The 26,355-nt window shown below is 29.4% G+C and overlaps 1 protein-coding gene across 1 annotated transcript in view; it reads right to left on the reverse strand.

The window, feature by feature from the left end:
- LOC145313658 (uncharacterized) overlaps positions 1–26,355 on the reverse strand; it is a 103,902-nt gene that overhangs the window by 19,801 nt on the left and 57,746 nt on the right. The window contains exons 13-21 of the mRNA XM_080153164.1: positions 19,195–19,337; positions 18,583–18,656; positions 17,003–17,100; positions 16,611–16,729; positions 13,116–13,202; positions 12,690–12,841; positions 11,491–11,600; positions 8,657–8,725; positions 982–1,130 (exon numbers count right to left, since the gene is read on the reverse strand). Coding sequence (XP_080009290.1) covers positions 982–1,130; positions 8,657–8,725; positions 11,491–11,600; positions 12,690–12,841; positions 13,116–13,202; positions 16,611–16,729; positions 17,003–17,100; positions 18,583–18,656; positions 19,195–19,337 — 1,001 coding nt within the window. The remainder of the gene's footprint in view (positions 1–981; positions 1,131–8,656; positions 8,726–11,490; positions 11,601–12,689; positions 12,842–13,115; positions 13,203–16,610; positions 16,730–17,002; positions 17,101–18,582; positions 18,657–19,194; positions 19,338–26,355) is intronic.

Here is a 26,355-nt window from a genome sequence, read left to right on the forward strand (position 1 = left end):
TGCAAGGAATAAAGCACTTCTTTGCTGATTGCTTGTACTTGTTATGCATAATCTAGCAGTTCTGTGCTTGCTATGCATTATTGAAACCTTGTTTGAACACATACAAATATAGTGTTTATTATTTCAGTTCAACAAGTTGAATTACTGTTAGATCCAGCATTTGTCTACTTTTTATTGATATACATATTATATGTTTTGATTTAAATATTATATGTTTGGATTTTGTTTTATATATGTCATTTTGTTTGTGATATTGGTTAATAGATGTTGATTTTGTTCAAAGATGTTTATTGATGGTTATTTTTTTTCATAGCATATGATTAAGATATATCCAGTGTCTTTTTACCCATTTTTGCAACAATAATCTCACGGGACCTTTTGCCCAACCTAAGTCTGGTTATTTGTGAGGTCTAGGAAAAAAATCAGACTTACGCAAAAGATTATAAAAATAATCTTTACACAGAAAAATGGCACAAGGTGAGGGTTTTAAGAGGCAAAATGAGCAGAACCGGCGATTTTTGACGGCGCACAGCGACGTCGTGCTTCATCCAATCCGGGATTTTTTTTCTTAGACCACACAAATAACCAGACTTAGGTTGGGCAAAAGGTCCCGTGAGATTATCTCAAACCGTTTGGGCGTGGCGGGCCAAAAACTGCAAAAAATGGCCTAAAAATTGACCAGCCTGTCATTTCATCAAAGAAATCCATCAAAAAATCACAATTTGAAATTTTAATTGAAACAATGAAATTTCAGGGAAATTCGAGGGTTTGAAGGGGGTAATCTAATGTTTATTTTTTAATTTTATGGGTATAAATGACAAATTTTAAAGCTTGAGAGGAAACACCCTCTACAACCCCCTTCTTTTGACGTCTATGATTTCTGTAAAGTTTAACTTCCCTGACCTCTAATGTTTAATGAAATAAATAAATTTAAAAAAAAATGCAATGTAAGTTCACTTTAAAAGATAAATAAAGTTTTACCTGTCCACAAAGTTCAATATACTTGAGTTCATACGGTTTCTCTGCCTTAAACTCTGGAGTTGTACACTTGGAGGATTTACTGGGTGTGAGGGTTCCTGTGGTCACCCCGTCTCCATCTCCTAGCTCCATCATAGTCGCCTCCTCATCATCTAAAAGAGGAATAATTACAGACCATTTAATAAGACAGACTAACCAACATAAAACACCTTTCATTATAAATCTAGGAGTGTTTAGATAATATAGCAGCCATACCAACCTTTAAATAGAGACTAAACAGTTTAAATTACATTAAAGGGATTTCCAATTTTTTTTATTTATCAATACAGGTAAAAAGAAGTTAAAATATTTGTGTAGCCAGGGTTTGTGTTAAACTATTAGATTGTAAGTATCATTTAAGATTACCTTTTCTCGTATTTCAATGTTATTGTTATGATTAGAATGGAAGCAACTTATAGTGTATAATATGACGTCATACAATACAAATGACCAAAGATTAGCCAGTATACATTGTAGTTAAGCTGCTTCTTATAATGAATACTTTCTTATAATTCTCTACAGTATTTTTTTTATGTATAAAAATTGTAGATAAAATGATATGAATGAAAAAGAGATGAAATTCTTGGGTTCACAAAAGGTCTGCTAAGAAAGTTGTGAATAGATTGTGAAACATTTGAATCTGAAGAAAATATGAAAAAGATAAATGAAGACTTGTTCAGAAACCAGGATGATTATGTTGCATTACAGCGAAGCTTTTATAAGAAATAAGACAGACATGAAGTAATTTTAAGTATCAAGAATAACATGTATATATAGTATAGATGTAAAACCAGACAACTACTCGGATCCCTCTGTTAAGGACCTTTTTGTCTGCTAGCAAATTGTTTTCTGCTATTTTGTAGCGACTTGGCTGTGTCAATATTCACGACGCTTTTCATTGATTTCCAAAGACTCAATTGAAAGTCAGCACAGAGGTTCTCGGTAAGGGAATTAACCTCTTCCCCCTCTATTGTTTTACTCTATATTATAAGAACAAAAATTAGAATAGACTATTATGAAATTAGAATAGACTATTATGAAACAAAATGGAAAATCGAGTATAGGGAAATAGAAATATAATACCAAAAAAATATGTTTAAACAAAAAGAAAACAGAGCTGAATTATGTGAAAACTTAAACATACACAGACGAACAAAAGGGATTTACAGAGTCAATTTGATGGGGAAATGTGAAGAGCCAGCGTACCTTAGTTATCTTCTGATATGAACACAATAGAAAGAACATTCAAATGTAAATTGGATGGCTATTATTACAGTACAAGATGGAAACCCTTTCATATTTCCTTTTCAATAAAATTTTAATGCTCAAAATTCAAAGATTTATTTGATATAAATGAAATAATAAGTGCGGAATCTTATTTTTAGTATCTGCTTGATGAATACCAGTTTTGAACCATGCTGATCAATAATGTATCGTATTGTATTATAGATAATTTTTTATTATTAATAAAAAAATAATAGAGTTAATACCTATTTGGATCTTAAAAATTTTTCATTTTGTCTTCCGTAGAAATCTGTCTATTATACAGTTTATAAATACAAAAGTGCAAAATGACCATTTTATCATAATTTGGTATTTAAAGGATTGTTTCTAGGTAAAGAAACAACTTTAGGAAGATAATGAATATGTTTTGATTGATCTCCAATATATCAGTTTCATAATTGAAACCTTATGCCTAAACTTAACTATTTTTTGTTTTGCCAAAGGCTTTATGCTTTAATCAAGTTAAAGCTATGCTTCTTTGATACTTAATCTTTCTTATATCTTATTTATTGATTTTATTCAAATTTTGGGGATAACCTTGGCATATATATTATATATATGAAATATACATAAATCTAAATGTGGTGCACAGTTTGAAAACTTTCAGTTATTATATTGAGAAACTTTACCAAGAGAAATGAATAAACTAAATTATGAAATCCTTTCAATGTTAAGCAATGTGTTTGTGTGCAGTTAAATTGCACACCCTGCACCCTGCACCCCACACTCCACCCACCACCCCCTCAAAACTATAATCCATCAGAATCTTACCAAAACCACCTTTGTTTCCAAATCCTTCAAAATTTAGTTGTTCAAAACAATAATCTAAAAGAATTAGCCAAAATTATGAAATATATTGGAGAAAGAGAAATTTTAAAATGCATTAGATTGCTTTTAATTGCTTGAAAAGAAAAAAAGGGAAAATTTTATGAATTATTTCAATGCTTTTTAAACTTACCTTTTTATGGAATATTTAAAGCAATTATAGAATGAAAAGTTATAATTCATTATGATTTAAAAGGACACGTTATTTCATCGGGAAACTAATTTGTAGCTAATGTTATTTATTTCTATTTTTCTTAGGCCCATATATCAAAAAGGTGTTAACTTCCTATCATTATTATAAAATAACCTAAAACCTAATTATAACCAACATATTTACAGACAAACAAACACTCACTTCCAGCTCTTTATATTCTTTTGTATTAGATTATAGGTTATTTATAAAGCTTATTACATGTAAAAACAGAGTTATATGTTTGATTTTATTTTTAGCTGATTTGAAACTTTTTAGTTTGTTTTTGAAAAATGTATAGTAATTTATATGGTTTTGTTTATATAAAATTCTGAATAGCTACAGAAAATGCAAATTTTTCAGAGAGGGGGACAGTCATCAAGCAATTCAAATCTATTTAAAACTTTTAGTGTTTTCAATAACCTTAATTATCATATGCATTAATATTGATATTATATTAAGTAGTAATCTTTTTTTTGTCTGTAGCGATGGATCTCACTATCCGCTTAACCGATAGGGTTCTCCTTTAAAGTGAAGTTTCTTATAGATCCAGGGATGATTTTAGGCTTTATTCTGCCATTCAAATACAGAACCCATAGATGCTAGTGGCGCATCCTGTAGTATAGAATGCATCAGATAGAAACAATGAAATACAGAAAAAGATAAGTTTCAAATCGATTAAAATTGTTTTATGAAAGTCTCTGTCAATGAGCAAAGGTGAGAACAAAATTAGAATGTGAGAATTTGGCTTTGCACATTTTTTTTGCTTTGACTTGTGCCATTTTTGCGCAGATATAGAAATATATGTAAAATGTAAATATGTAGAGAAATTATGAATTAATTATGAAAAAGTTTAATTATTCCAGCTATCACCACTTCCAATTAAAGCAATATATTTGACCAGAATCATTAATATTGTATTTAGACACAATGCTTTCATGTGGTTGAGAGGTTTAGGCTTTTTAAAAAAAAATTGTCGCAAAAGCTTGCAAAAATAATGTTGCACAAAAAGTTGTCGCTTTTTCGAGTTTATCCGTGCTTGTGTTGAATATTTTGTGAATTGTGTCATATTTCAGTATTTGTGACTGGGATAATATCATTGGAAACAGGATACACTCACTGTCACACACAATAAATATTATTCAGATATTTTTTAAAATTTTTAGCAGCCTAGCTATTCTATAACTAATGTCCGTCCGTCCCTAAAGCTTCTCATTTGAGTTATATATGAAGTATTATAGTTTACTCTCCTCTTTTATAATATATCCACTCTTCTGTTTTATAAAATTTTTAAACTTTACTTATGTTATAATATAATATATAATCTAATTATATAAATAATATTTCATAAATAAAAAAAAATATTTTAAACTGTTTTACGGATGTATATCAATGATTTTGTTGCGTAATTTGAATTGGATCAAACACAACACCAATACCTATGTCACCTACCGTTTTAACAGAAAGATAAAATATCTTGGACAACTCTTTCCCCTCCTAAATGTCCATTAAAACCTCGGATACGGCAAAAATCTAATTATATAAATAATATTTCATAAATAAAAAAAAATATTTTAAAACTGTTTTACGGATGTATATCAATGATTTTGTTGCGTAATTTGAATTGGATCAAACACAACTCCAATACCTATGTCACCTACCGTTTTAACAGAAAGATAAAATATCTTTACAAATAAGAAAGCTTATACTTTTTTATTATTTAATAAACTTTGAATCAATTTGGAAATAAATTTTCTCCCAAAACTTATTTTTATGTAAGTTTATTTCTACGCCCGGCTAAGTTTTGAAGTAAAAAATCTTTATAATTGATTTTTAAAAAAGAAAACGGATGACAACACCCATAAGTAGCGAAGCTCAAAGAAATCATGGTTGGACATACGGACAATGTGAGTTATAGAGCAGATTCTCAGATAGATCGATAAATCGATTATTCAAAAATCACAAAACTTAGTATCTTTGTCTTTTAAAGCATAACCAACAGACAGACGGACTAAGTAAATTATATATTGGGCGCTCAATGTTACAAAGGATCATCCCGAAAAATTTCAGCCGTCTATTTTAAATAGAAGCAGAGAAATCATAGTTGTATCAACAAATTGGATCTATATATACACACAAAAATGCTAAATGTTTTTCTTAAGTCTAGGTGCCCTTAATGTAAACCCCGAACAAACATATTATACAAATCTGAATTTTCAAAATAGCAGCTTTATTATTCATTTAGGATGATTTTACAATAATATGAAATTTATATGCCTCTTTTGGTCACAAAATTCCACTGTTATTTTTTGATTAATCAGCACCAATAAAGCACAAGATCTCAAAAACAGCATTTGGGGGAAATACTGGTGAACAAACATATTATGCAAATCCAAAACAAAGCAAAAAAAAAGGTTTTTTGGCACATTTCTCCTCTTTTAAAGATTGATTATGATAAAATAATAATTTTTAAAGGGATTTATGCATTAATTATTATGAAATATAGTATAAGGTATATTAATGATTTTTCTAAATAAGAAATGTTTGAAAAAAATAAATTCGATCCCTATCACTTTAGAGGACAGCTGCTGACCCCCAGTCTCAGGATGAACCTAAATACATGTTAAAGATAAAAATTACCCTGAAAATTATACAAAAATGTTTTTTGGTATGTTGAAAAAATCTATTTTAAAATCTTGATTTTGAGGATGATGACCTTTAAGATGCCCCTATTGGTGGTGATGGTGAGCCAAATGTTATCAAAGTGCATGTCCATGATGACAACTTATATATTAAACTATGATCCAATTTTTGTAGTTATAGCATCTTCCAGCCCAGCATTATTAAAAAAGAAAAGAATTGCAATTTTATTTTCTTCAATTCATAAGGTGAATACTGTAGTTTTTAGAAGATGGTTATATTTCTTGTCGGAAGGCTCTATTGGAGGCTACTATGACTACAAAAAATGGTACATAGGTTAATAGACAAGTTGTTGTAATGGGCATGTACTTAGATAACATTTGGCTCACCATCACCACCAACATCTGAAAGGTCATCATACTCAAAATCAAGATTTTAAAATGAATTTTTTTAACACATAAAAAAACATTTTTGTATACTTTTCAGGGTAATTTTTATCTTTAACATGTATTTAGGTTCATCCATAAGACTGGGGGTCAGCAGCTATCCTCTAAAGTGATAGGGATCGAATTTATTTTTTTCAATCATTTCTTATTTAGAAAAAAACATTAATTTCTACCTTATACTATATTTTATAATAATTAATGCATAAATCCCTTAAAAAATTATTATTTTATCATAATCAATCTTTAAAAGAGGAGAAAAGTGCCAAAAAAACTTTTTTTGTTGCTTTGTTTTGGATTTGCATAATATGTTTGTTCACCAGTATTACCCCCAAATGCTGTTTTTGAGATCTTGTGCTTTATTGGTGTTGATTAATTAAAAAATAACAGTAGAATTTTGTAACCAAAAGAGGCATCTGCATTTCATATTTATTGTAAACTCATCCTAAATGAATAATAAAGCTGCTATTTTGAAAATTCAGATTTGCATAATATGTTTGTTCGGGGTTTAATAAAGCAAGAATTTTCTTTAAACCTTGAAATGTTTTACTTGTAAGTTTAATAAAATTAAAAATTGTGTAACAAGATTTATTGCGAAAATTTTGTATCTTTTATAATATTTTAATAAGCCCTCTTTTGTTGATTTAATCTATTCAAATTTGTCTAAAATTTTTCATTTTCATAATTCTTTTTCTTACAACGCTTTAGGTAATAAAAACTATTACTTTTATCATATTATTAAAATAATTCATTTTGTTTTTTAGTAATGTATCTATTTTTAGAAATTGAAAACAATTCCATTTTTCATCAAAACATTGTTTAGATTGTACTAATTGAACCATTATTTTTCATAGAATTAGAGAAACACTAATATTTCCTAAATTCGTTTCACCTTAGCTGTCCGAAATTTATGAGAATAACATATGTATTGTACAATTTAAGATGATAAATTGCTGGATAAATGTGAGGATTCGCGGATTTTTTGTTAAACTTTTTTTTAATCCTCTCCTTTCTTTTTCTCTGATTTATGTTTTCTTTATTTTACACTTCTTACCAGGTCAATTGCAATGCTATAATGTTACTTGTAAGTTATAAAATGATATAAAAAGGTAGGAGAGTGTAATAATGTCTGTCTGTCCTTTATAATTTTACACCGCCATTACAATTTTACAATAACAAATCTTAACTTGAACCATGTACCACTCCATTTTTTTGTCGCCCCTCCCCTCCCCCCTTTAGGCATACACCTAGTAATTTTAAGGTTTAATTCAATCTAATTCCATAATACTTTCTAAAAACCATTTTATGTAACTTTCTAGACAGACAGACGTGCAATTTTCCACCAAAGTTAATGGAATCAAATACGTCATTTCATACCAAAATAAATTGAATCATTTCTCATAACTTAAATTTCGATATTTTGTAAAAATTCTTGGGAATTTAAAATAATTTCATAATTCTATAAGATGTAATAGGTAACAAATTCGTTAGTATTTTCTATTGTATAACAATATAGCGGGTTCGGCAGCCGCTGCAGCATTGATATCCATCGTAAGGCCGCAATAGATTTAATCTGCAGTATTTTACAATTCCAGCCGAGCCCTCGAATCTTCATCCGAAATTGTTTGCTTTGGCAACTAGCTGCAAGTGAAAGCTACGGCACTATAAAAGTAATCAATCCAAAATATGTTTGTTTTCCAGAAAAATGCACGTCTGCCAAGCCCTGCAATTTTGTTCCTGCTTTATCTAATTTATTGAGTAACAAAGATATAAAAAAAAGCATTAAATAGAAATAAAATTATACTCTTTTTTCACTTAGAAAATGTTTAAAATTATTTCATTAAAAGAAATAATCGCATTAAATACCCTTTAATACCAAATTTTTGAAAGACTTAAAAACTTTTATGCTCAAATATTTAAAAATATCTAAAAAAAAACTTCTTATTGGGTGACGTGATTTACATCAGTTTGTTAAACATTTAAAAAGAATCCAAAAATATTTTTACGGTTTCATCATAAAGTAGAAAAACATACTTTTACGGAATATTTTATTTAGTTAGGCAAAGTTTACCTTTACCGAGTTAACAGAGATTTTAAAAAAATCTAATATAATTTTATTTGATATATGAAAGGTTGTGCGAGAAATATCATTTTACACTTAACTTCTTTTTTTATATGTCATTTATATTCATAATACAACGGATATTACAACATAATTATTAAAGAGTGGCTTCGCTATTAGCCATTTTTTACTTACTTGCATTATATACGCTAGAGGAAGAGGCTTTAAGCATCACACTGGAACTGTCACTGCGACATGTTTTTCCTGCAATTTAATTCATATCAAATCCTGTTTATAATGTTAGAGTTCAGATTTTATTCATAAATATTATTTTATGACTTACCCATGTCTTTAATATTTAAAGTAAAGTTTTACCAGATGCAGCTTATAGTGCCTATAAATTAATGACGTCATACAATACAAATGACCAATGATAGGACCGTTTACATTTTACCTTTGGTAGATTAAAATGTATGTCGTCATTTCTCACATATTCACTTTGAGCTGTTTCTTCTACCACAATAGAAAAAGATTTTGAAAATGAGAGAAAGATTTTAACTATTCAATGTTTGTCCCTTATCTTGAAATGAATTCCAATAAAAAAGTAGGTAGTTTTAGTAAATTATGACTTTAAATAGATTTGCTTTGCATTTTGTGGTGGTTACTGGTTACATAAAGTTTGCCAAGAACATTCGGTAATTCTTTTTTTTGTGCATAGTCAATTACAAAATTGCCCATTCAAAAGAATTAGAAAGAAACTTCAATTTTATTTCTAACTATAATAAAAATATCCAGAAAAATACCGCAACAACGTTTTTTTGTTGTTAAATAATAGGAATAAAATGTAACAAGATATGAACAACGATTCGAAGTTGATTGGTTTAAATTAAGATGTAAGGTAAAGAATTTTCTGAAAACAATCAAAAAGTTAGTATGCTTTTTTAATGCTTCATTTTTGTTACACTAAGGGTTTGAAATCGATTGGACAACATATAAATAAATCAACGATTGAGCTATCCATGACGAACGCTTGTTTGCAAACTCTTACATGAATGGCTAATTTTTTATAAATAAACTAGCGGCTACGCCCCCTAGAGGCCTCTAGGGGCACTTGAGGAGGGGGGAGTCGAATTTGATAACCCAATTTCTTATTTTAGATTTTAAAAGAAAAATTTAAAAAAAATTTTTTGGGGGTTGAAATTTTTTTTTTTTTTTGGGGGGGGGGTGCCCCCCCATCATTTTTAATTTTAGTTAAAAAACGAAAAAAAAAAGAGAGAGTCGAATATAATAATTCAATTTCTTATTTTAGATTTTAAAAGAAAAAGAAAAAAAAAATTTGGGGGGGGGGGCGAAATTTTTTTTTTTTTTTCGGGGGGGTGCCCCCCCCCCCCACATTTTTCATTTTTGTTAAAAAAAATTAAAAACTTTTTTTGGGGGGGGGGATTTTTCATTTTTTGGGGGGGTTGGGGGTGTCCCACCCCCCAAGAAAATAGTTATAAACCTTCCCGGAACCTATGAGAAGCTACCCTGTTAAGGAGAACCCGATCGGATCAGCGGTTAGCGAGATCCTTCGGTACAGACAAACACACAAACACACAAACACGCAAACACACAAACATCCTGTTACTTTATTATAAGGATATATATAATGTGTATGGTAAAGGGGTAGTTTCACGAAATCGTTTGAACTTAATTTAGTAAAGTAATATCAAGACTTGAAAATCGTCTTTAAATTGCATATATCACAAAAAGACAATCTTCAAGTCTTGATATTTTAAAAACTACTTGGTAGAAAATTGAATTTATTTCAAATTGATGCCATATAAATGTAGTTTAACCATTTAACCAGGATAAAATATGCGGTTCACTAAATTAAATTCAAATGCATTTCGTGAAACTACCCCTTTGACGAAATTTCTTTTTACAAAATAATAATGTGCAAAAAAGTTTAGGGATGTAATTTAAGTAAAATTTTGGCCAAGATTGCAAATTAAGCAAAAAAGTTTTTGTTAACAGTGTGTGTGTGGGGGTGTGTGAGTGTTAAGAAAGTTTGTTCCCAAATTCTTATTTGTTTCTTGACTTACTAAATCTTAACCAACTAGGCGCATTGTAGAAAATTTCAAAATTGTTTTTAATAAAAAGTAGTTAAAAATTCATTTATATCAATTGTTTAGTTTATCCTTTCAATACAAATAAAATATTAGGGATTTTATCAATTTTGAATTATGGAAAGCTTTTTATACATCTGCCCTATCTCTTCTGCCTGGAGCCTGTCTGTTTTCTAATAATGAATATTAAGCTGGCTATACCTGTCCTATCTCTGGTGGAGCCTGTCTGTTTTCTAATTATGAATATTAAGCTCACTATACCTGTCCTATCTCTGGTGGAGCCTGCCTGTTTTCTAATAATGAATATTAAGCTCACTATTCCTGTCCTATCTCTGGTGGAGCCTGCCTGTTTTCTGATAATGAATATTAAGCTGACTATACCTGTCCTATCTCTGGTGGAGCCTGCCTGTTTTCTAATAATGAATATTAAGCTCACTATTCCTGTCCTATCTCTGATGGAGCCTGCCTGTTTTCTAATAATGAATATTAAGCTCACTATTCCTGTCCTATCTCTGGTGGAGCCTGCCTGTTTTCTGATAATGAATATTAAGCTGACTATACCTGTCCTATCTCTGGTGGAGCCTGCCTGTTTTCTGATAATGAATATTAAGCTGACTATACCTGTCCTATCTCTGGTGGAGCCTGCCTGTTTTCTGATAATGAATATTAAGCTGACTATACCTGTCCTATCTCTAGTGGAGCCTGCCTGTTTTCTGATAATGAATATTAAGCTGACTATACCTGTCCTATCTCTGGTGGAGCCTGCCTGTTTTCTGATAATGAATATTAAGCTGACTATACCTGTCCTATCTCTGGTGGAGCCTGCCTGTTTTCTAATAATGAATATTAAGCTGACTATACCTGTCTTATCTCTGATGGAACCTGCCTGTTTTCTGAAAATGAATATTAAGCTGACTATACCTGTCCTATCTCTACTGGAGCCTGCCCGTTTTCGTATGATGAATATTGAGCTGACTATGAAAACTACCATCACCAAGATTCCAGCTAGCACGCCAATAATTGTTACAAACCTAAGACAAAATAAAATATAATATCAACTCATAAAATTGGATTTAATTTTTGGGATTCAACTTACAAAAATATAAAAATAACAATCTTTTAACAAATTGAGTTTTAATTATTTCTATTTTCTAATTTTATTTCCAACGTTCAATTTGTATGCAAATTAAGCAACATATCAGCATTAATGATTAGTTAATTTACTATCCGAAAAGTTGAAGGCAATATAGTTTTTAAATTAAATAATTCTCCTTTAAAATAAGGTACAGATAAATTATAATTTTATCAAGTTTCTATATGAGATAATCATCCTTGGTTTTACTACAATATTTTCCTTAATCAGATCTTTTTGCGTCAAAAATGTTTTTTTCGTTGCCATCAATCTATTTTTTCGAGAAAAAAAATGATTTTAAAATAACAAAAATATTTAAATTGTTTTGATTTTCTTGTATAATCTAGTTGTTGTCCTTGAAACGAAAAGTTTTAGACGGATCAACATTTTTATTTAAGTTTGTTTGACAAATAAGTTTTTAATATTCTATTTTATTTTACTTTTTAGTAGGGGAGCTACTCTGTAAGTCCATGGGTGCTTATGAACATTTTAGATAACTTGTAATATTTTATTAGAAAAGAAATGACAGGTTCTAAAATTACTTTTAGTAGTTCTGGACCATTCCCTGCACAGCTTAAATCCCTACGATACTCTGCTAACCCTTATTTAACCTAACCTAAAGAGCCCAACATTTATACTTGTCAGTGGTATACTTTTGGTTGTAGTAAAATTACAGTTTAAAGCAATTTCTTCGCCAAAATGTTCTTAAATAATAATACTTATTTAATTCCTAATAATATGTTTAATAAATTTAATTAATTTTAAGAATTTGATCTTCAATATTAATATTTCAAGAATGCTCTTAATTTCATTAAGAATTTTGTAATTTATTTGAAATTTATGCATAATATTTGTTATTTCGTATTTATTGTACGTTTTTGAATAGAATAATTCCCAACATGTAATTTAGTAAATGATCTAATTTTGGTAAAAATTCTAAAAGTTTATGTCATTTATACTAAGAAAGTAAAAGGAAAAAAAATCTCACCCCAAAGCAGAATCCGGTTCTTTTTCCGTGGAAGCCGCCATTTGCTTTTCATTTGTTCTTAATGTGAATGCTTCTATCTTGTATGGAGCTAGACGTCCTTGTTTGGACTCGAGCTCGTCACCTCCGCTCACATACACGTCCACAACATAGTCCTGTTGTACAATAACAATTACAAAGTGCTTACACAGTTGAATAAATGGAAATGGAATGTAATAAAAACTATTGCTTATACTTTAAGGCCGGTCAAAAAAAGATTAGAAATATATGTATTGCCCATGTTAAAATAATTGACTTTAAGTGTTATTTTAAAGATGTACCATAATTTGAGCTCTGATAAAAAAATTAATCTATGCTAGCAAAAAAAATTGTCAAAACTAAGTTATTAAATACTAGGACGGTTCATTCCAAACTTGCTACATTATTTACCTTAGATGAGGGTAGACCAATAAAAGTAATATTAGGAGATGTTGTAGATACTTTCTTGTAGAATTCAGATGTTGAAGAATCAAAAACCTGTAAATAATTTCATTGTAAATATAAAATCTAGCTACAACTAAACTTTCCAGAAAGAAAAAAATCCTATTTACAGAACAAAGAAAAATAAACCGCCGAAAACAATGATTTTCTAGAAGAACCTAATAATGAATTTAATTTATTTTATTTTACATATTTTTGAGGAAAGACAGGATGTAATATCGCAAAATATTTTCATAGGAATGCGTAGCTACTAACTATGCATGTCATCCATGTCGGTCTGTAACCTATAAGTGTTTTATTTTTATTCTAGGTACAAATGACGTCATACAAAACAAATGACCAATGATAGGCCAATAAACTGACTAAATTACCAATGGCATGACAGTATACATTTTGATTTATAATGTCATTTTCTTTATAGGCAATTTAAAAAGCTTCTGTACTGCCTGTTCACCCTACCATTTCTCTTTATCTACGCGAGGCAACATTACCATATTTTTCTTCTTCTAATTTTCTTATGTAATATTGGGTAGCATTTCTCACATTTTTTTCAAAGGCTAACCACGCATAGTGTTTACCTATCCTTGTTACATTTGAAAACATTTCCTCTCTTCATGTTATTATTATCATTCTATAGATTATATGTCACAGAAATGTTAGAAAATATATTTAAAAATATTGACTTTTTAATAGAATATTATTTGGTTTGTACAGTGCGATTTTACTTTGTCAGTTTTCCTGTTTTTAAATAAAGTGTATTGGTAACATAAAAAGTGTGTCTGTCCGTCATTCTGTCTAGCTGTCTTTCTGTAATACTGTTTTTTTCTCTTTCTTCACTTAATTTCTTTAAGGCAAGTCGTCTGTTGCTCCTATTTTCTTTATTTTTATATTGCGCTAAATATCATCTACTTAATTATTATTAATTCTTTCATCATATTTTTAAAAATACTTTGTATTAATTTATTCATTAACTATTTTTTTCTAGTTTTTTTCTAATGAATGGTTTGGTGTGAATAATGAATTTATTCAGTTAATGCAAGTAAATAAAGGTATATGGAATTATTATTTTACTTTAAAACAATGAGGTATCAATTTGCATTGGATTTTTAATGTTCCCAAAAATGTAAACATATATCATGCCTTAAAAATATATGCTGTAAAGAAGAACTGAATTGGTTCAGAGGAATTCCAAGATCTTAGCAGAAAAATGGAGAGTCAGACAAACATAAATTCTACCTTTTATATATGAACATGTATGATATATTATAGAAATAGAAATGTCTAGCTTAATTCAAGGTTAACGGTAGAATTAAACAAAATATTTTTTACATTTACAAACAATGCATTTAAAGAAAAACTCTAAATTGATTTTCCTTAATCATTGATAAATTAAACTTTAAAATTATAAAAAGTTTGCCTTAATGTAATTAGATGAACTAAAGAAGTTTCTAATCAAATGCTTTTATTAAGTCAAACTGTGATCTAAAAGTCTGAAATATTTTTTACAAAATTCCCTTACTTTCTATAAGGATGTTTTAAATTTATAAAAGACAACAAGTAAAGAGTAATTAAGTTATTTTTTAACTTTGCATGTCATTGAATACCCTATATCCCTGTAGTGTGCTTTGAAAGTGGCTTGGTAGTGGGTATACATCACATATAAGCAACAACAACAATTAAGACTAATTAATGATGCCAAACCAAACCCGAAACCACAACCACGCTGCCACTCAATATTGACGGATTTTCTTAGTCTATTTTTGCTTTATATCACAACCTTTCACATATGCAAACAAAGAGAAATATAACAGTGACTCCATACTATTAAGAGCCTTTAACCCGACTTATTATTAGTATAAAGTATCCTATGGTTTGGGTAGCCAATACATTGTGTATGTACTAGAATGGCTCGAATATATGGATAAATACCAAAGCAAATTTAATTTAAAAAGAGTAACATTAATTTTACTCTTCTTGCTTGTCCGTAAGTTTTTTTCAGTTGCTCAAAATGCTTTTGGCAAGGTTATGGCACAAAAAAAATGAAAAACAGTTAAATAAAAAAACGTAAGAAGGAATAAAATTTTTTTTTCCAAAAGGAAGTGTTAAATCATGTGAATATAATAATATTATAAATACCTCTTTTCCTTTGAAGAAAAATCTTTTAAAAGTACCCAGAAAATGCTAACTAAGGGGTTTTCAGCTTCTTTGTTTTTCTGAATCCCAGTTTGCTAATCAGTTATACCTTGTTCCAGTATATGCTTGAATTAAAATAATTATAGAAAACTGGAGATTATCCAAGTGCCATATTATTGTATTTGTATTGGTTAAACCATAAAAGGACCATCCGTGGTTTAAATTCTTGAATAAATAAAAAAAACTAAAAATAATATTGTTCTCTGCTTGATATTGAACAAAAAAGACAATTACAGCATTCTGATTAAAGTCCTTTTCCTCTCCTATTATAAAATCGGCTTGAGATGATTTTAGTAATTCTAATTTGAATTTTGATATCGCCGGCAAGCTTCAAAGCGCTGTATATCGTTCCTTAACCGTTTTGACGCATCAATTCCCTAAACTTGCTTAATGCTCCCTTGTTTAGAAAAAATAACCGAAAGGAAGTTGAGGAAAGCCATATATAGGAGGCAAAATTATTAATAAATAAACCACTATACAAACATTACATGTTCACGATGACAACAGAACAGTAATCAGTAAAAAACTTTCTAATGTATTCAATCGAAATGATACAAATATAATTTTTGCATAATGTAAAACAGATAAAAGTAGTTTTCTAAAAAACTTCTTTCTAAAGCATAAGCCATAAAAATTAATTTATTGATAAATATTTTTGTCCTTTCCTACTTGGCCACAGCGGCTAATAAAACCAATATATGAATTTTCCAATAAATCCACTCTTCACAGAACAAATTTACACACACACCACACTCACACACACACACCCACACACACACACAAACAAATTTGTTCTAAAATATAAGCTAATCTGTGTACCAAAATTAGGGTATAGTTCCTTTCGTAACATAGCACTTTATGGGGCGATTCTTCGTATTTTTAACAGTAGCTTTTCTCCTATTTCTGCGGGGCCAATTACCTAACAAATTAAAAGAGACTATACCCAAAATTATTTTTAAATTTTTGGCAGGAAATGTAAATGAATCGATTTTTAAATAACCCATTTAGTTTTCCCCTATGATTCTTCCATCTGCATAATCAACATTCAAAAAGCGTCAAAAAGCATCCTTTGACTGATAAATTTGCGTTTTAGGGGGGCCCTTGTCACGGGGTATGTAAACGGAGGTAACCATGGGTGTGTATCTAACCCCTTAATATTTAAAATCTGACATTAGACAATAGTTATATTGTTAAAATAAACACTATAATTTAATACTCATGAAAGCCAATTTAATTAAAAATCTTGTTTACCTCATAATTGAAAGTGAGCTGTGAAGTTTGGAACTGTTGTGTGACTTGGCAATGTATGGTGAAGGATGTGTAGGTATGGTCGAAGGAACCACAGGATTTCAGTTCAGGTACTCCAGCATCTAAAATGTTCATATTTCTTATAAACAAGGAAGATTATGTCCACTAGGACAGATTGAAATTAAGATAGAGAGCAGTAGACAGAAAGTTGGAGAGAGAGAAAAAGAAAATTGACTAAAAATTTCTTTGGTGAATTATATTAATTAATTAATAAAAAAAAACATAAATAGCTTGATGAATAATATTACGAATATGTCATAATGTATAACATTGATCTATAGAATAATTAAAATTTTAAAATATCGATTGACCTACTGTTCCTTATAAATTGTTACCTTTCAAATTGATGATAAATTGGCAAGGCTGATTTGACATTCCAATAGAATTATTTGCTGAACATTCCACTTTACTCTGCTTAGTATCACCAGGTACTCTGTTCACGTTTATAATCATAGAATAATAATAAGTACACCAGGTACTCTGTACAGGTTTATAATCATAGAATAATAATAAGTACACCAGGTACTCTGCACAGGTTTATAATCATAGAATAATAATAAGTACACCAGGTACTCTGTTCACGTTTATAATCATAGAATAATAATAAGTACACCAGGTACTCTGTACAGGTTTATAATCATAGAATATTAATAAGTAAACCAGGTACACTGTACATGTTTATAAACATAGAATAATAATAAGTACACCAGGTACTCTGTACAGGTTTATAATCATAGAATATTAATAAGTAAACCAGGTACTTTGTATAGGTTTATAATCATAGAATGATAATATGTACACCAGGTACTCTGTACAGGTTTATAATCATAGAATAATAATATGTACATTTTACACAAGGTACTCTGTACAGGTTTATAATTATATAATAATAATATGTACACCAGGTACTCTGTACATGTTTATAATCATAGAATATTAATAAATACACCAGGTACTCTGTACAGGATTATAATCATAGAATATTAACAGAGGGTATTCTCCACGTATTAGCTTAATATCAAATTGCTCAAATTTAATATCATCATTACAGAGATACTACGCTCATAACATTTAATTTTGAACTCTTTGTACAGAGGATTTTTCTGACTAACAACAACTTAGATTTTTCCCAAAGGATATTAAAATTTGAATTTGAAGAAAACATATCCTGGTGTTTATACAAACTGGTAAATTTAATGATAAAATTTTACAGGTAAAAACATTATTCGGGACGTCCTGTCTGTCCGAAAGTAGAGAAAAACAATTGACATAGATTAGTATTACATATAAAAGAAACCTTCTTTATCAAATATTAATTGTGATAAAAGGCAGGTACATAATCGAGTAAATTGGCTAATTTTTCTTGCCTTAGATGGTAAAAACACCAAAAATACGCATTCTTCTTGGAATTCAAACTAAACTTCACTTTTGAGATTAAAAGTACTTCATACAATACGAATCATTTCAATCAAACATTAGTATAATAAGGAAAAAAGACAAGCAAAAATTTCAAAAATATATATCTTCGTTCCCATTAATCCCCTTCCAATTTTTTTGGACAGAGGGATTTTAAAGTTATTTTCCATTAAATATACATTGAAGCAATAGATATAGAAAGTTTTGATCCTCAATATCTAAATAGGACCAATAGGAGAACAGTGTAGGAATAGTCCGACTTCATATTAATCAAGAAGTGTAAACTACTAAGTAGCCATAAAAACCATGAATATGATATAGCCAAACAAGCGAAATAAATCTAATATAATATTTTTGGGGAAGATAGAAAGGTCGTCATGCAATTCAAGTGTTGCCTCCAAACGACAGCTGAAAATTACGTATAGATTTCGTGATTTAAAAGAATAAATTTCATTGTTGGTATAAGCTGCAAAATAACTAATTTTGGATGATTATATTCCTAAATTCAAGTTGACTGCTGGATATAAATTCTATTTTGTCTTTCTCCTCTGATCTCTTGCTTGTAAATGTATACTGAAATAATAATAATTAGAATATAATTATGGAATTCCTAATTAATATAATTATAATTAAAACCCTGTATATAATGTACTATGGAATGCATCTTATATCAATACTGATCTATAAAAGAGGTAAAGGCATAGCCTTTTTTTGGAAGGTGTGGGGGACGGGTGTATAAAATTTATACATAGCGCAAAATTTAATTGCAGTTATTAATTGTTAGGTAACATTAAGTGTTGTTTTAAATGATATTCGCCCCACTAGGATTCGCCCCACTAGGCCTCTAGTGGCACTTTAAATGTTTTTTTTTATTTAAATATTTAAATTGAGAAAAAATCATGTTAAGATCAACTGTTTTTTTATTCATACTGGCGCCGCCCTGCGGGAATATTTCAGAATTTTTCGTATTTTTTTCGATTTCTCTCGGGAGAGTGTTAGTACCCTCCCCCAAAATAGTTAACAACCTTCCCATGACCTATGAGAAGTTACCCTGTAAAGAATGAACTATATCGGTTCAGCGTTAAGGATAAGATCAAGAACATGACAATACCTGATCTGGCAAGGGTGTTTGTTCTCCAGAAGCCCAGCTAAACTTGGCGGATTCTTCAGTACTGCGCATGTCACAATCCAGCTGAATTGTTTCCCCTCGCCGGGCACTGATTATTGTACGATCACGTACACACACAGGGGCATCTAAACAAAATGATAATCATTAGAAATTTGTTTCTCTCTAAAATAATATTAATATTGATAAGTAGTATTCATCCCTGAAATAAAAGTTTTTAAATTCTAGTTATTTTTGGGATGATTGGGTTGGGTGTTTTCAATTTGCGGCTTTTATTCTTAGTTGCCTCCCTTTCTAACATACCCATCCTTGTTGTGTATTTTTGTCCAGGATGACATTGTTAGTGTCTTATTTTATTATGTTTTTTTTTATCTTATTTGAATTTAATGTGTATTGAATTACATAAAACTTGCATCTCATTTTAAGTATTAATGAAGTAATATCTGATTGTTTGTTTTATTTTTTGGTTAGATAATATAAAGTCTAAGTTGTGAAATGGTTGCTATGCTAAATTAATAGTTTGTAAAGTTGTTTTGCTAGAAAAAAGTGGTAAGATATCTTGTAACAAGGTGACACTAGAGGGCAAAGTTTTGTAAATAAAAAGAGTGTCTCCAACTAACTTTCTGTCCCATCAACCATTATTCCTTCCTGTTATTACCTGATAAAAACATATGCCAATTGTCTGTAGTTTAAACCCTAATTTATTAGACAAACTTTTATATTCCGTCCTGATAATCTAATATGACAGGACATTGTTTTGGTGGCCTTGAACCAAATCTTTCCTCATGGATAAAATAAAATAAAAACTTGCCACAAAATTAAGATCATATTTTAAACCGGGAAAAATATCGTTTCATGAAAATATTTCTATGTAATTGGCATTTGTATTGTCTGTACATTTTACATATTGTCTTGTCCAGATAGAATCACTAGGATGGAATATCTGTGTGTATGTCTCTTAGAACTTGGAACATAAATATAAAAGCTACAGGCAACAACAGGCCAATAAGCGTTCAAAATTTACAGCCAAATAATGGCAAATTATTGTATACCAGCATTATTTGACTTTTCAAGTTTCTTCTATGTATGTATTATAGCTGTGCCCTGTCGCAATAGGATGTGGCCTAAACAGTTGTATATTACAAATATTTTGCTTATAAATAAAAACACCATTTGTTAACAAGAGGATAAAGGGATGAAAGAAAAAGGTATCTCTGAACCACGTACAGGTACAAGTATTCAGTGATTTTATTTCATTTAAATCAAAGAACACTGTTGGTTCTTAATAGAATTAAAACAACTTTTCTACATATGTTCTAATGTTTAGTGAACAAATATCATTGTAAGATTTCAATCTATTGAAATGATGGAAAATGTGTCAGTGTTTCTGCTCTGAGCAAAAACATGTTGCACCTTTTAACCATTATTGTAAAGGATATCTTTCTTCAAAGAAGAAAATATTAACATTAATCTTAACAACTGCCTGAAATGAATGAGAAAGTATCCAGTTAAGAAAAACAATTAAATAACCAATAAATGTTTGAAACTGATTTTGATATATGACCAATATTGTTAAAGATTGCATGTTTTTATCAATTGCACTTCTTCTATTGGCAAATTTGTGCAAAATTGATATTTGAAATTGATTTAATATATATGTATAATAACGTTTTCGTGGAAATCTTTCATTTTTTTTCTGTCAAATCAAATTGTTTTCCTTTTATTTACTATTTTGATAATATTTTTATGTTATCAAAAATAATCAATAAGGGGGCATGCAAGGTTATAACTCTCCGAAATAACTCCCTAGAAATACTCCCTGAAAAGTTAAAATAAAAGGACAAACTCATTATGGAATGGACACAATTTCTATCTTTTATATGTAGCTGTTACAGTAATTCAAATCAATAGAACATTTATAATATGCCCTATACAATATACATTAGTCCATTGTTTGAAGATACTAGAGAAGCTTCCTTTTTAAGATTACTCCCCTGTTAAAAATGCACATATAAAGAATATATAAAAAATTTGCCAATCGTTTGTTAGCCTTAAATTGTACTTTTATAAGACATAGACAGACTTTTTGGTGCATTAGGGTATAATATGTTCCTCCTATGTTTATATGAAAGTGCAGTACAGTTTTCATGTATGGATGCAAAATTTGTAACCAAACAAACAACAGTAAACAGTTCCGTTCAAAAAACAAGCATATTTACGAGAAATTCATTTTTGCAGCTAGCTTTATTTTTCCATGTATTAAGCAAAGCTAAGAAGAAAAGAAAGAAAACATCCTTTCTCTCTCTCTTTCTCTTCTTTATCCACTAGGATATGCATGCAAACAAACACCCACACCCACATGCACCCACCAACACTCACTGCCACACACCCACATACCCACCTAACAACACAAAACATGCTGAAACTCTAAGATTTGCAATCAATTTATGAATTCGCGGGGCTTTGCTGAAAGTTTTGCATAGATTATGCACAAAAATTACTGAGCAAAAATTTTTTGGTACACAAAATGCAAAATTTGTTCCCTAATAATCTTAACAAACTCACACTCTCATTCTCATTTTCTTTCTTTCTTTATCTCAATCTCACACAAACAAATTTTTACAAAAACATATCTTTCTATTTAAAGTGTGTTACCTTTTTTTATGTTTTATTATTATTACAAATGGTCCCTTTACAAGCCCAATCAATCAGTTTTAAGATATCTTTATATTTCAAGGAAAATTGATGAAAATACTAAAAAACGGCAAATTTGGGTGTTACCTTTTATATGCTCAGATACCATAAAATCAAAAGAAAAATACTTGTTTTTACTTTTCTGTCATTTTTAAAGTTTGATTCTGTTAAATTGGCTATTCTTGAAGGGACTTATACATTGATTATACCAAAACATAATATTGGACATAAAATTAATGTATTTTAAAGAAAGAAATTTTGGAAAATAAGAAATTCGATCTCTAACACTTCAGAGGACAGCTGCCAACCTCCAGTTGACAGGATGTAGTTAAATACTTGTTAGCCATAATAATTAGCCCAAAAAGTAAAACAAAAAGTTTTTTAACATGGTAAAAAAATGATAATCTTAATCTTAATTTTGAGGATGATGATCTTAAAGGTGCTCTTGCTGTTGGTGACGATGACCCAGATGGTATCCAAATACATGATCATTATGAAAACTTATCTTTTAAACTATGGTCCGATTTTTGTATTTGTATCATTCTCCAATCAAAAGAAATCCCAAAACATACAATCATGATTTTTAAATTCTCCAATTCATAAGGTAAATATATAATAGTTTTTAAAAGATGGTTATATTTCTTGTTACAACTTTTAATTCGAGGCTGCTACAAATACAAAAATTGGACCATAGTTCAATAGATGAGTTGTCATAATGCTCATATACTTGGATACCTTCTTGGTCATCATCACCACCAGTAAGAGCATCCTTCAGATCATCATCCCCAAAATTAAGATTTAGATTATCATTATTTTACCATATTAAAAACTTTTTGTTTTACTTTTTTGGCTAATTATTATTGCTAACAAGTATTTAACTATATCCTGTCAACTGGAGGTTGGCAGCTGTCCTCTGAAGTGGTAGAGGTCAAATTTCTTATTTTCAAAATTTTCTTTCTTTGAAATACATTAATTTCTGACAAATATTATGTTTCAGTATATTTCAATGCATAAATCCCTTCAAGAATAGCCAATTTAACAGAATCAAACTTTAAAAATGACAGAAAAGTAAAAACAAGTATTTTTTCTGTTGATTTTATGGTATCTGTGCATATAAAAGGTAACACCCAGGTTTGCTGTTTTTTAGTATTTTCATCAATTTTTTTTGAAATATAAAGATCTCTTAAAACTTATTGATTGGGCTTGTAAAGGAACCATTTGAGTATCTTTGGTCAAAAAAGGTCTAATTTGTGAGCATTTTTGACCAAGTTGAGGCCAGATAATAATAAAACATAAAAAAAGGTAACACACTTTATTTGCATTTTTTATTTTTTTTCTCTATCACTCGAGGCTTTGATTTATCTAGTTTTCCTTTATTTCATCCTACCAACTTCTTGATGTAATCATCCTTGTTTTGATAATCTATCTTTCCCAACAACTCTATATGGTCTCCGAAAGTTTTATTTCCAATAAGAGTTGTAATCCTCTTTTTTATTATTAATGTGTATGGACGGATGGACAGAGGGAGATGGTAGTCATTAATCTTATATTAGTCTTTGCCTACAAATAAAAAATATATTCTTTATACTATATAATATATTTTCTTATACTTCATTGTGCATATTAGAGTTTTATATAAGTTGCATATTTAATCATTTTTATTTTAATACCTTTATCAAAAATCTTTAATTTTAATTCTTAAATCGAAAATTGACTTACAAAACAATTTCACTGCTAAATCAAAATTATTCTTAATTTTTTCCCTGCATAAATTTTCCTTTAGTCAAATAGTTATGGCAGTACAGACACATTCTAATTAAAGAAAAGACCTGAATTAAAAAGTTCATTCTATTGTATGTAAATTAGTTAAGATTTATACAATTAGGTTAATGCAAAAGAAGGTTTTATTGAATCTAATTTAATCAATTTGCACTATAGAATAGAATTATTATAAATAGATAGAAATTATCCAAATAAAAGAGACAACAAGATATTCATTAAATGAAAAAGGGACAGAAAACGAAAAAAGAGGTCAGGAAAGAGACAGAAAAAGAAAGAATTTAAAGAAGGGAGAAAGATGGAAAAGAAAGACAAGAAGGAAAGAAAAAAAAACTTGTAATAAAATAGAAAGAAGATAAATAAATTGATATAGAATTTATAAAACAAAAACCAAACAAGATCTAAAAACTTTAGTAATTGTTTCTCTATTAAAAATTTTGGGTGTGCACAATATGATATGCAAGAGACAGAAGGATTAGGTGACCTATTTTAATACATTTTCAGATTAAACTCTGATCAATTTTATACTGGTATACCCTGGCAAACTAGAAGCATGCAACATGAAAGATTGCTGGCATAAACCTTTCAATCTTTATGTCGACTACACCTCTCAGAAAAGTACCTGTTGATCTTAGAAATTTAGAAATAGATATCTACTTTATTGTATCTTCTCCAAGACTGGCAGGATGGGGGTTACTTTATTCCATGGTCATAAACATAATTTCTTATTTTAGATAAAAACTATCTAAAATTGGAAAGGTATACAAAAGACAAATAATAAGCTTTACAGAAGATTGAGAATCCATCTTGCTGGACATTCACAAATAAATACAACTTATAAATATGGAACATTATATAGAGATATTTCATTAATGTTGATATAATACCAGCACAATGGTATAACAGGAATAATATGATGGTATCCTACCACCACTTAAACATTGATAATCCCACCAACCAGCTCTCAATCAGATTAAAAAAACTCAAGTGGACTGAGGGGGTGTTGGATGACGACTAATGTGTACTCTGCTCTGCATTTAGTTGTTCTAAAAAATATTTGTAAACGAATATTATACTAGAGGAACAATTACTTTCCGACCAACTTCCTTCTGGTTTCATCCTAATGCCATGTTCACCACGACAAAATATTGAAATTTGTGACAACCTAGATAAACTTACTTGTTAAAAGTTATTTATTAAGCTATAAAAATTGGAAAGAATTTTAATGAATATAATAGATTTGAAATCTGCATAAAACTTTAAGGATCTTTTATAAAATTCGTTTTTTATATAATTCATTATTTAAAAGCGCAAATCTAATTTAAGTTAATAAATTTTGACCAATAGGATAGGTGGATTGGACACTACCTGCGCTCTAATTGGTTGAATGATGTACGTCACTTAAGCTTCTCCAATCAGGGCGCAGATAGTTTTCAATCCACCAATCACAGATGTCAAAATTATTTAACTTAATTTGTATTTGCGCTTATGGATAAAGAATTATACAAAAAACGAATTTTATAAAAATTCCTTGAATTATGCAGATTTCAAATCTATTATATTCATTAAAATTCTTTCCAATTTTTATAGCTTATTATTTATAGCATCGTAATATTATTGACAGCTTTTCGCGTATATTAAAAGGAAATATAAGATTAATACTTGTTATGTTGCCCCGAGGGGCCGAAGTTCCGGAAAAATTGTCTGTAATACGATGCTATACATGATTTTTCAGTGTGGCTGAGAACCTATTCTAATCCTAAGTATATTGATCCATATCTGAAATCACATTACATGCTATTTCTATTCTTTGATTTATAACTATTCATACATTTAGATTTGTTTCTACTTTCATTAGTTTATAAAGGTATAGTACATCTTTTACATGATTTTAAAAATGTTGATTAAAATGAATGTAGTTTTTATGTTTTTTTTTATTTCTAAATAATGGTTCATACACAAAATGTGATAAATGTACAATTATTGCATTATTTTTTTTCTCTCTCCAAGACACACATGCTATATATTCTGTATGAACAATGATGACAACATCTAGAAAAGGAAAGCTCAATAAAACAGAAAATCGACAAACGTCCTCTAACAAAAAAGGATTGATGCAATTAGTATGATACTAGGCTTATATTATTATGCCATATTGTCCTAAATATCAACATTTAGAAAAAAAACAAGTTTATAAGAAAATTCAACCTTTGTAAAATAGCTTAGAAATAACCAGTTCAATATGAGTATGAATAAACGATTATTTATAATAGTTACAGGATTCTTCACGTAATCTAAAATGTAGAAGAAAAGGTTTGCTTTATATATTGAAAAATTCTGCATGGATCCTTTTTCCATCAGGCTAAGCTCACAGATTAACCTTTTTTTGGCAGAAGACAAAACAGTTTTCTTTTGGTTACAACATAAATTGTTTATGTTAGGTTGTAAACAATATCATTTATCTTTATCATCAGTAAAAGAAAAGATTTATAAATGAATCTGGTTCATTTTATGACTTGTCTTGGAATCAGTATATGTATTCTTTTTTACACTAGCGGCTTCGCCCCTAGCATCTAGGGGCATCACCCTAAGACTCGTATAAGTCCAACCCACTCCCCTTATTGTTGTTTTGTGTGTCATTATCAGCGAAGTATATATCTAAATTTGCGACAA

Source organism: Acartia tonsa, chromosome 3 (assembly GCF_053477335.1).
Source record: "Acartia tonsa isolate MP-2025a chromosome 3, ASM5347733v1, whole genome shotgun sequence".
NCBI lineage: Eukaryota > Metazoa > Arthropoda > Copepoda > Calanoida > Acartiidae > Acartia > Acartia tonsa.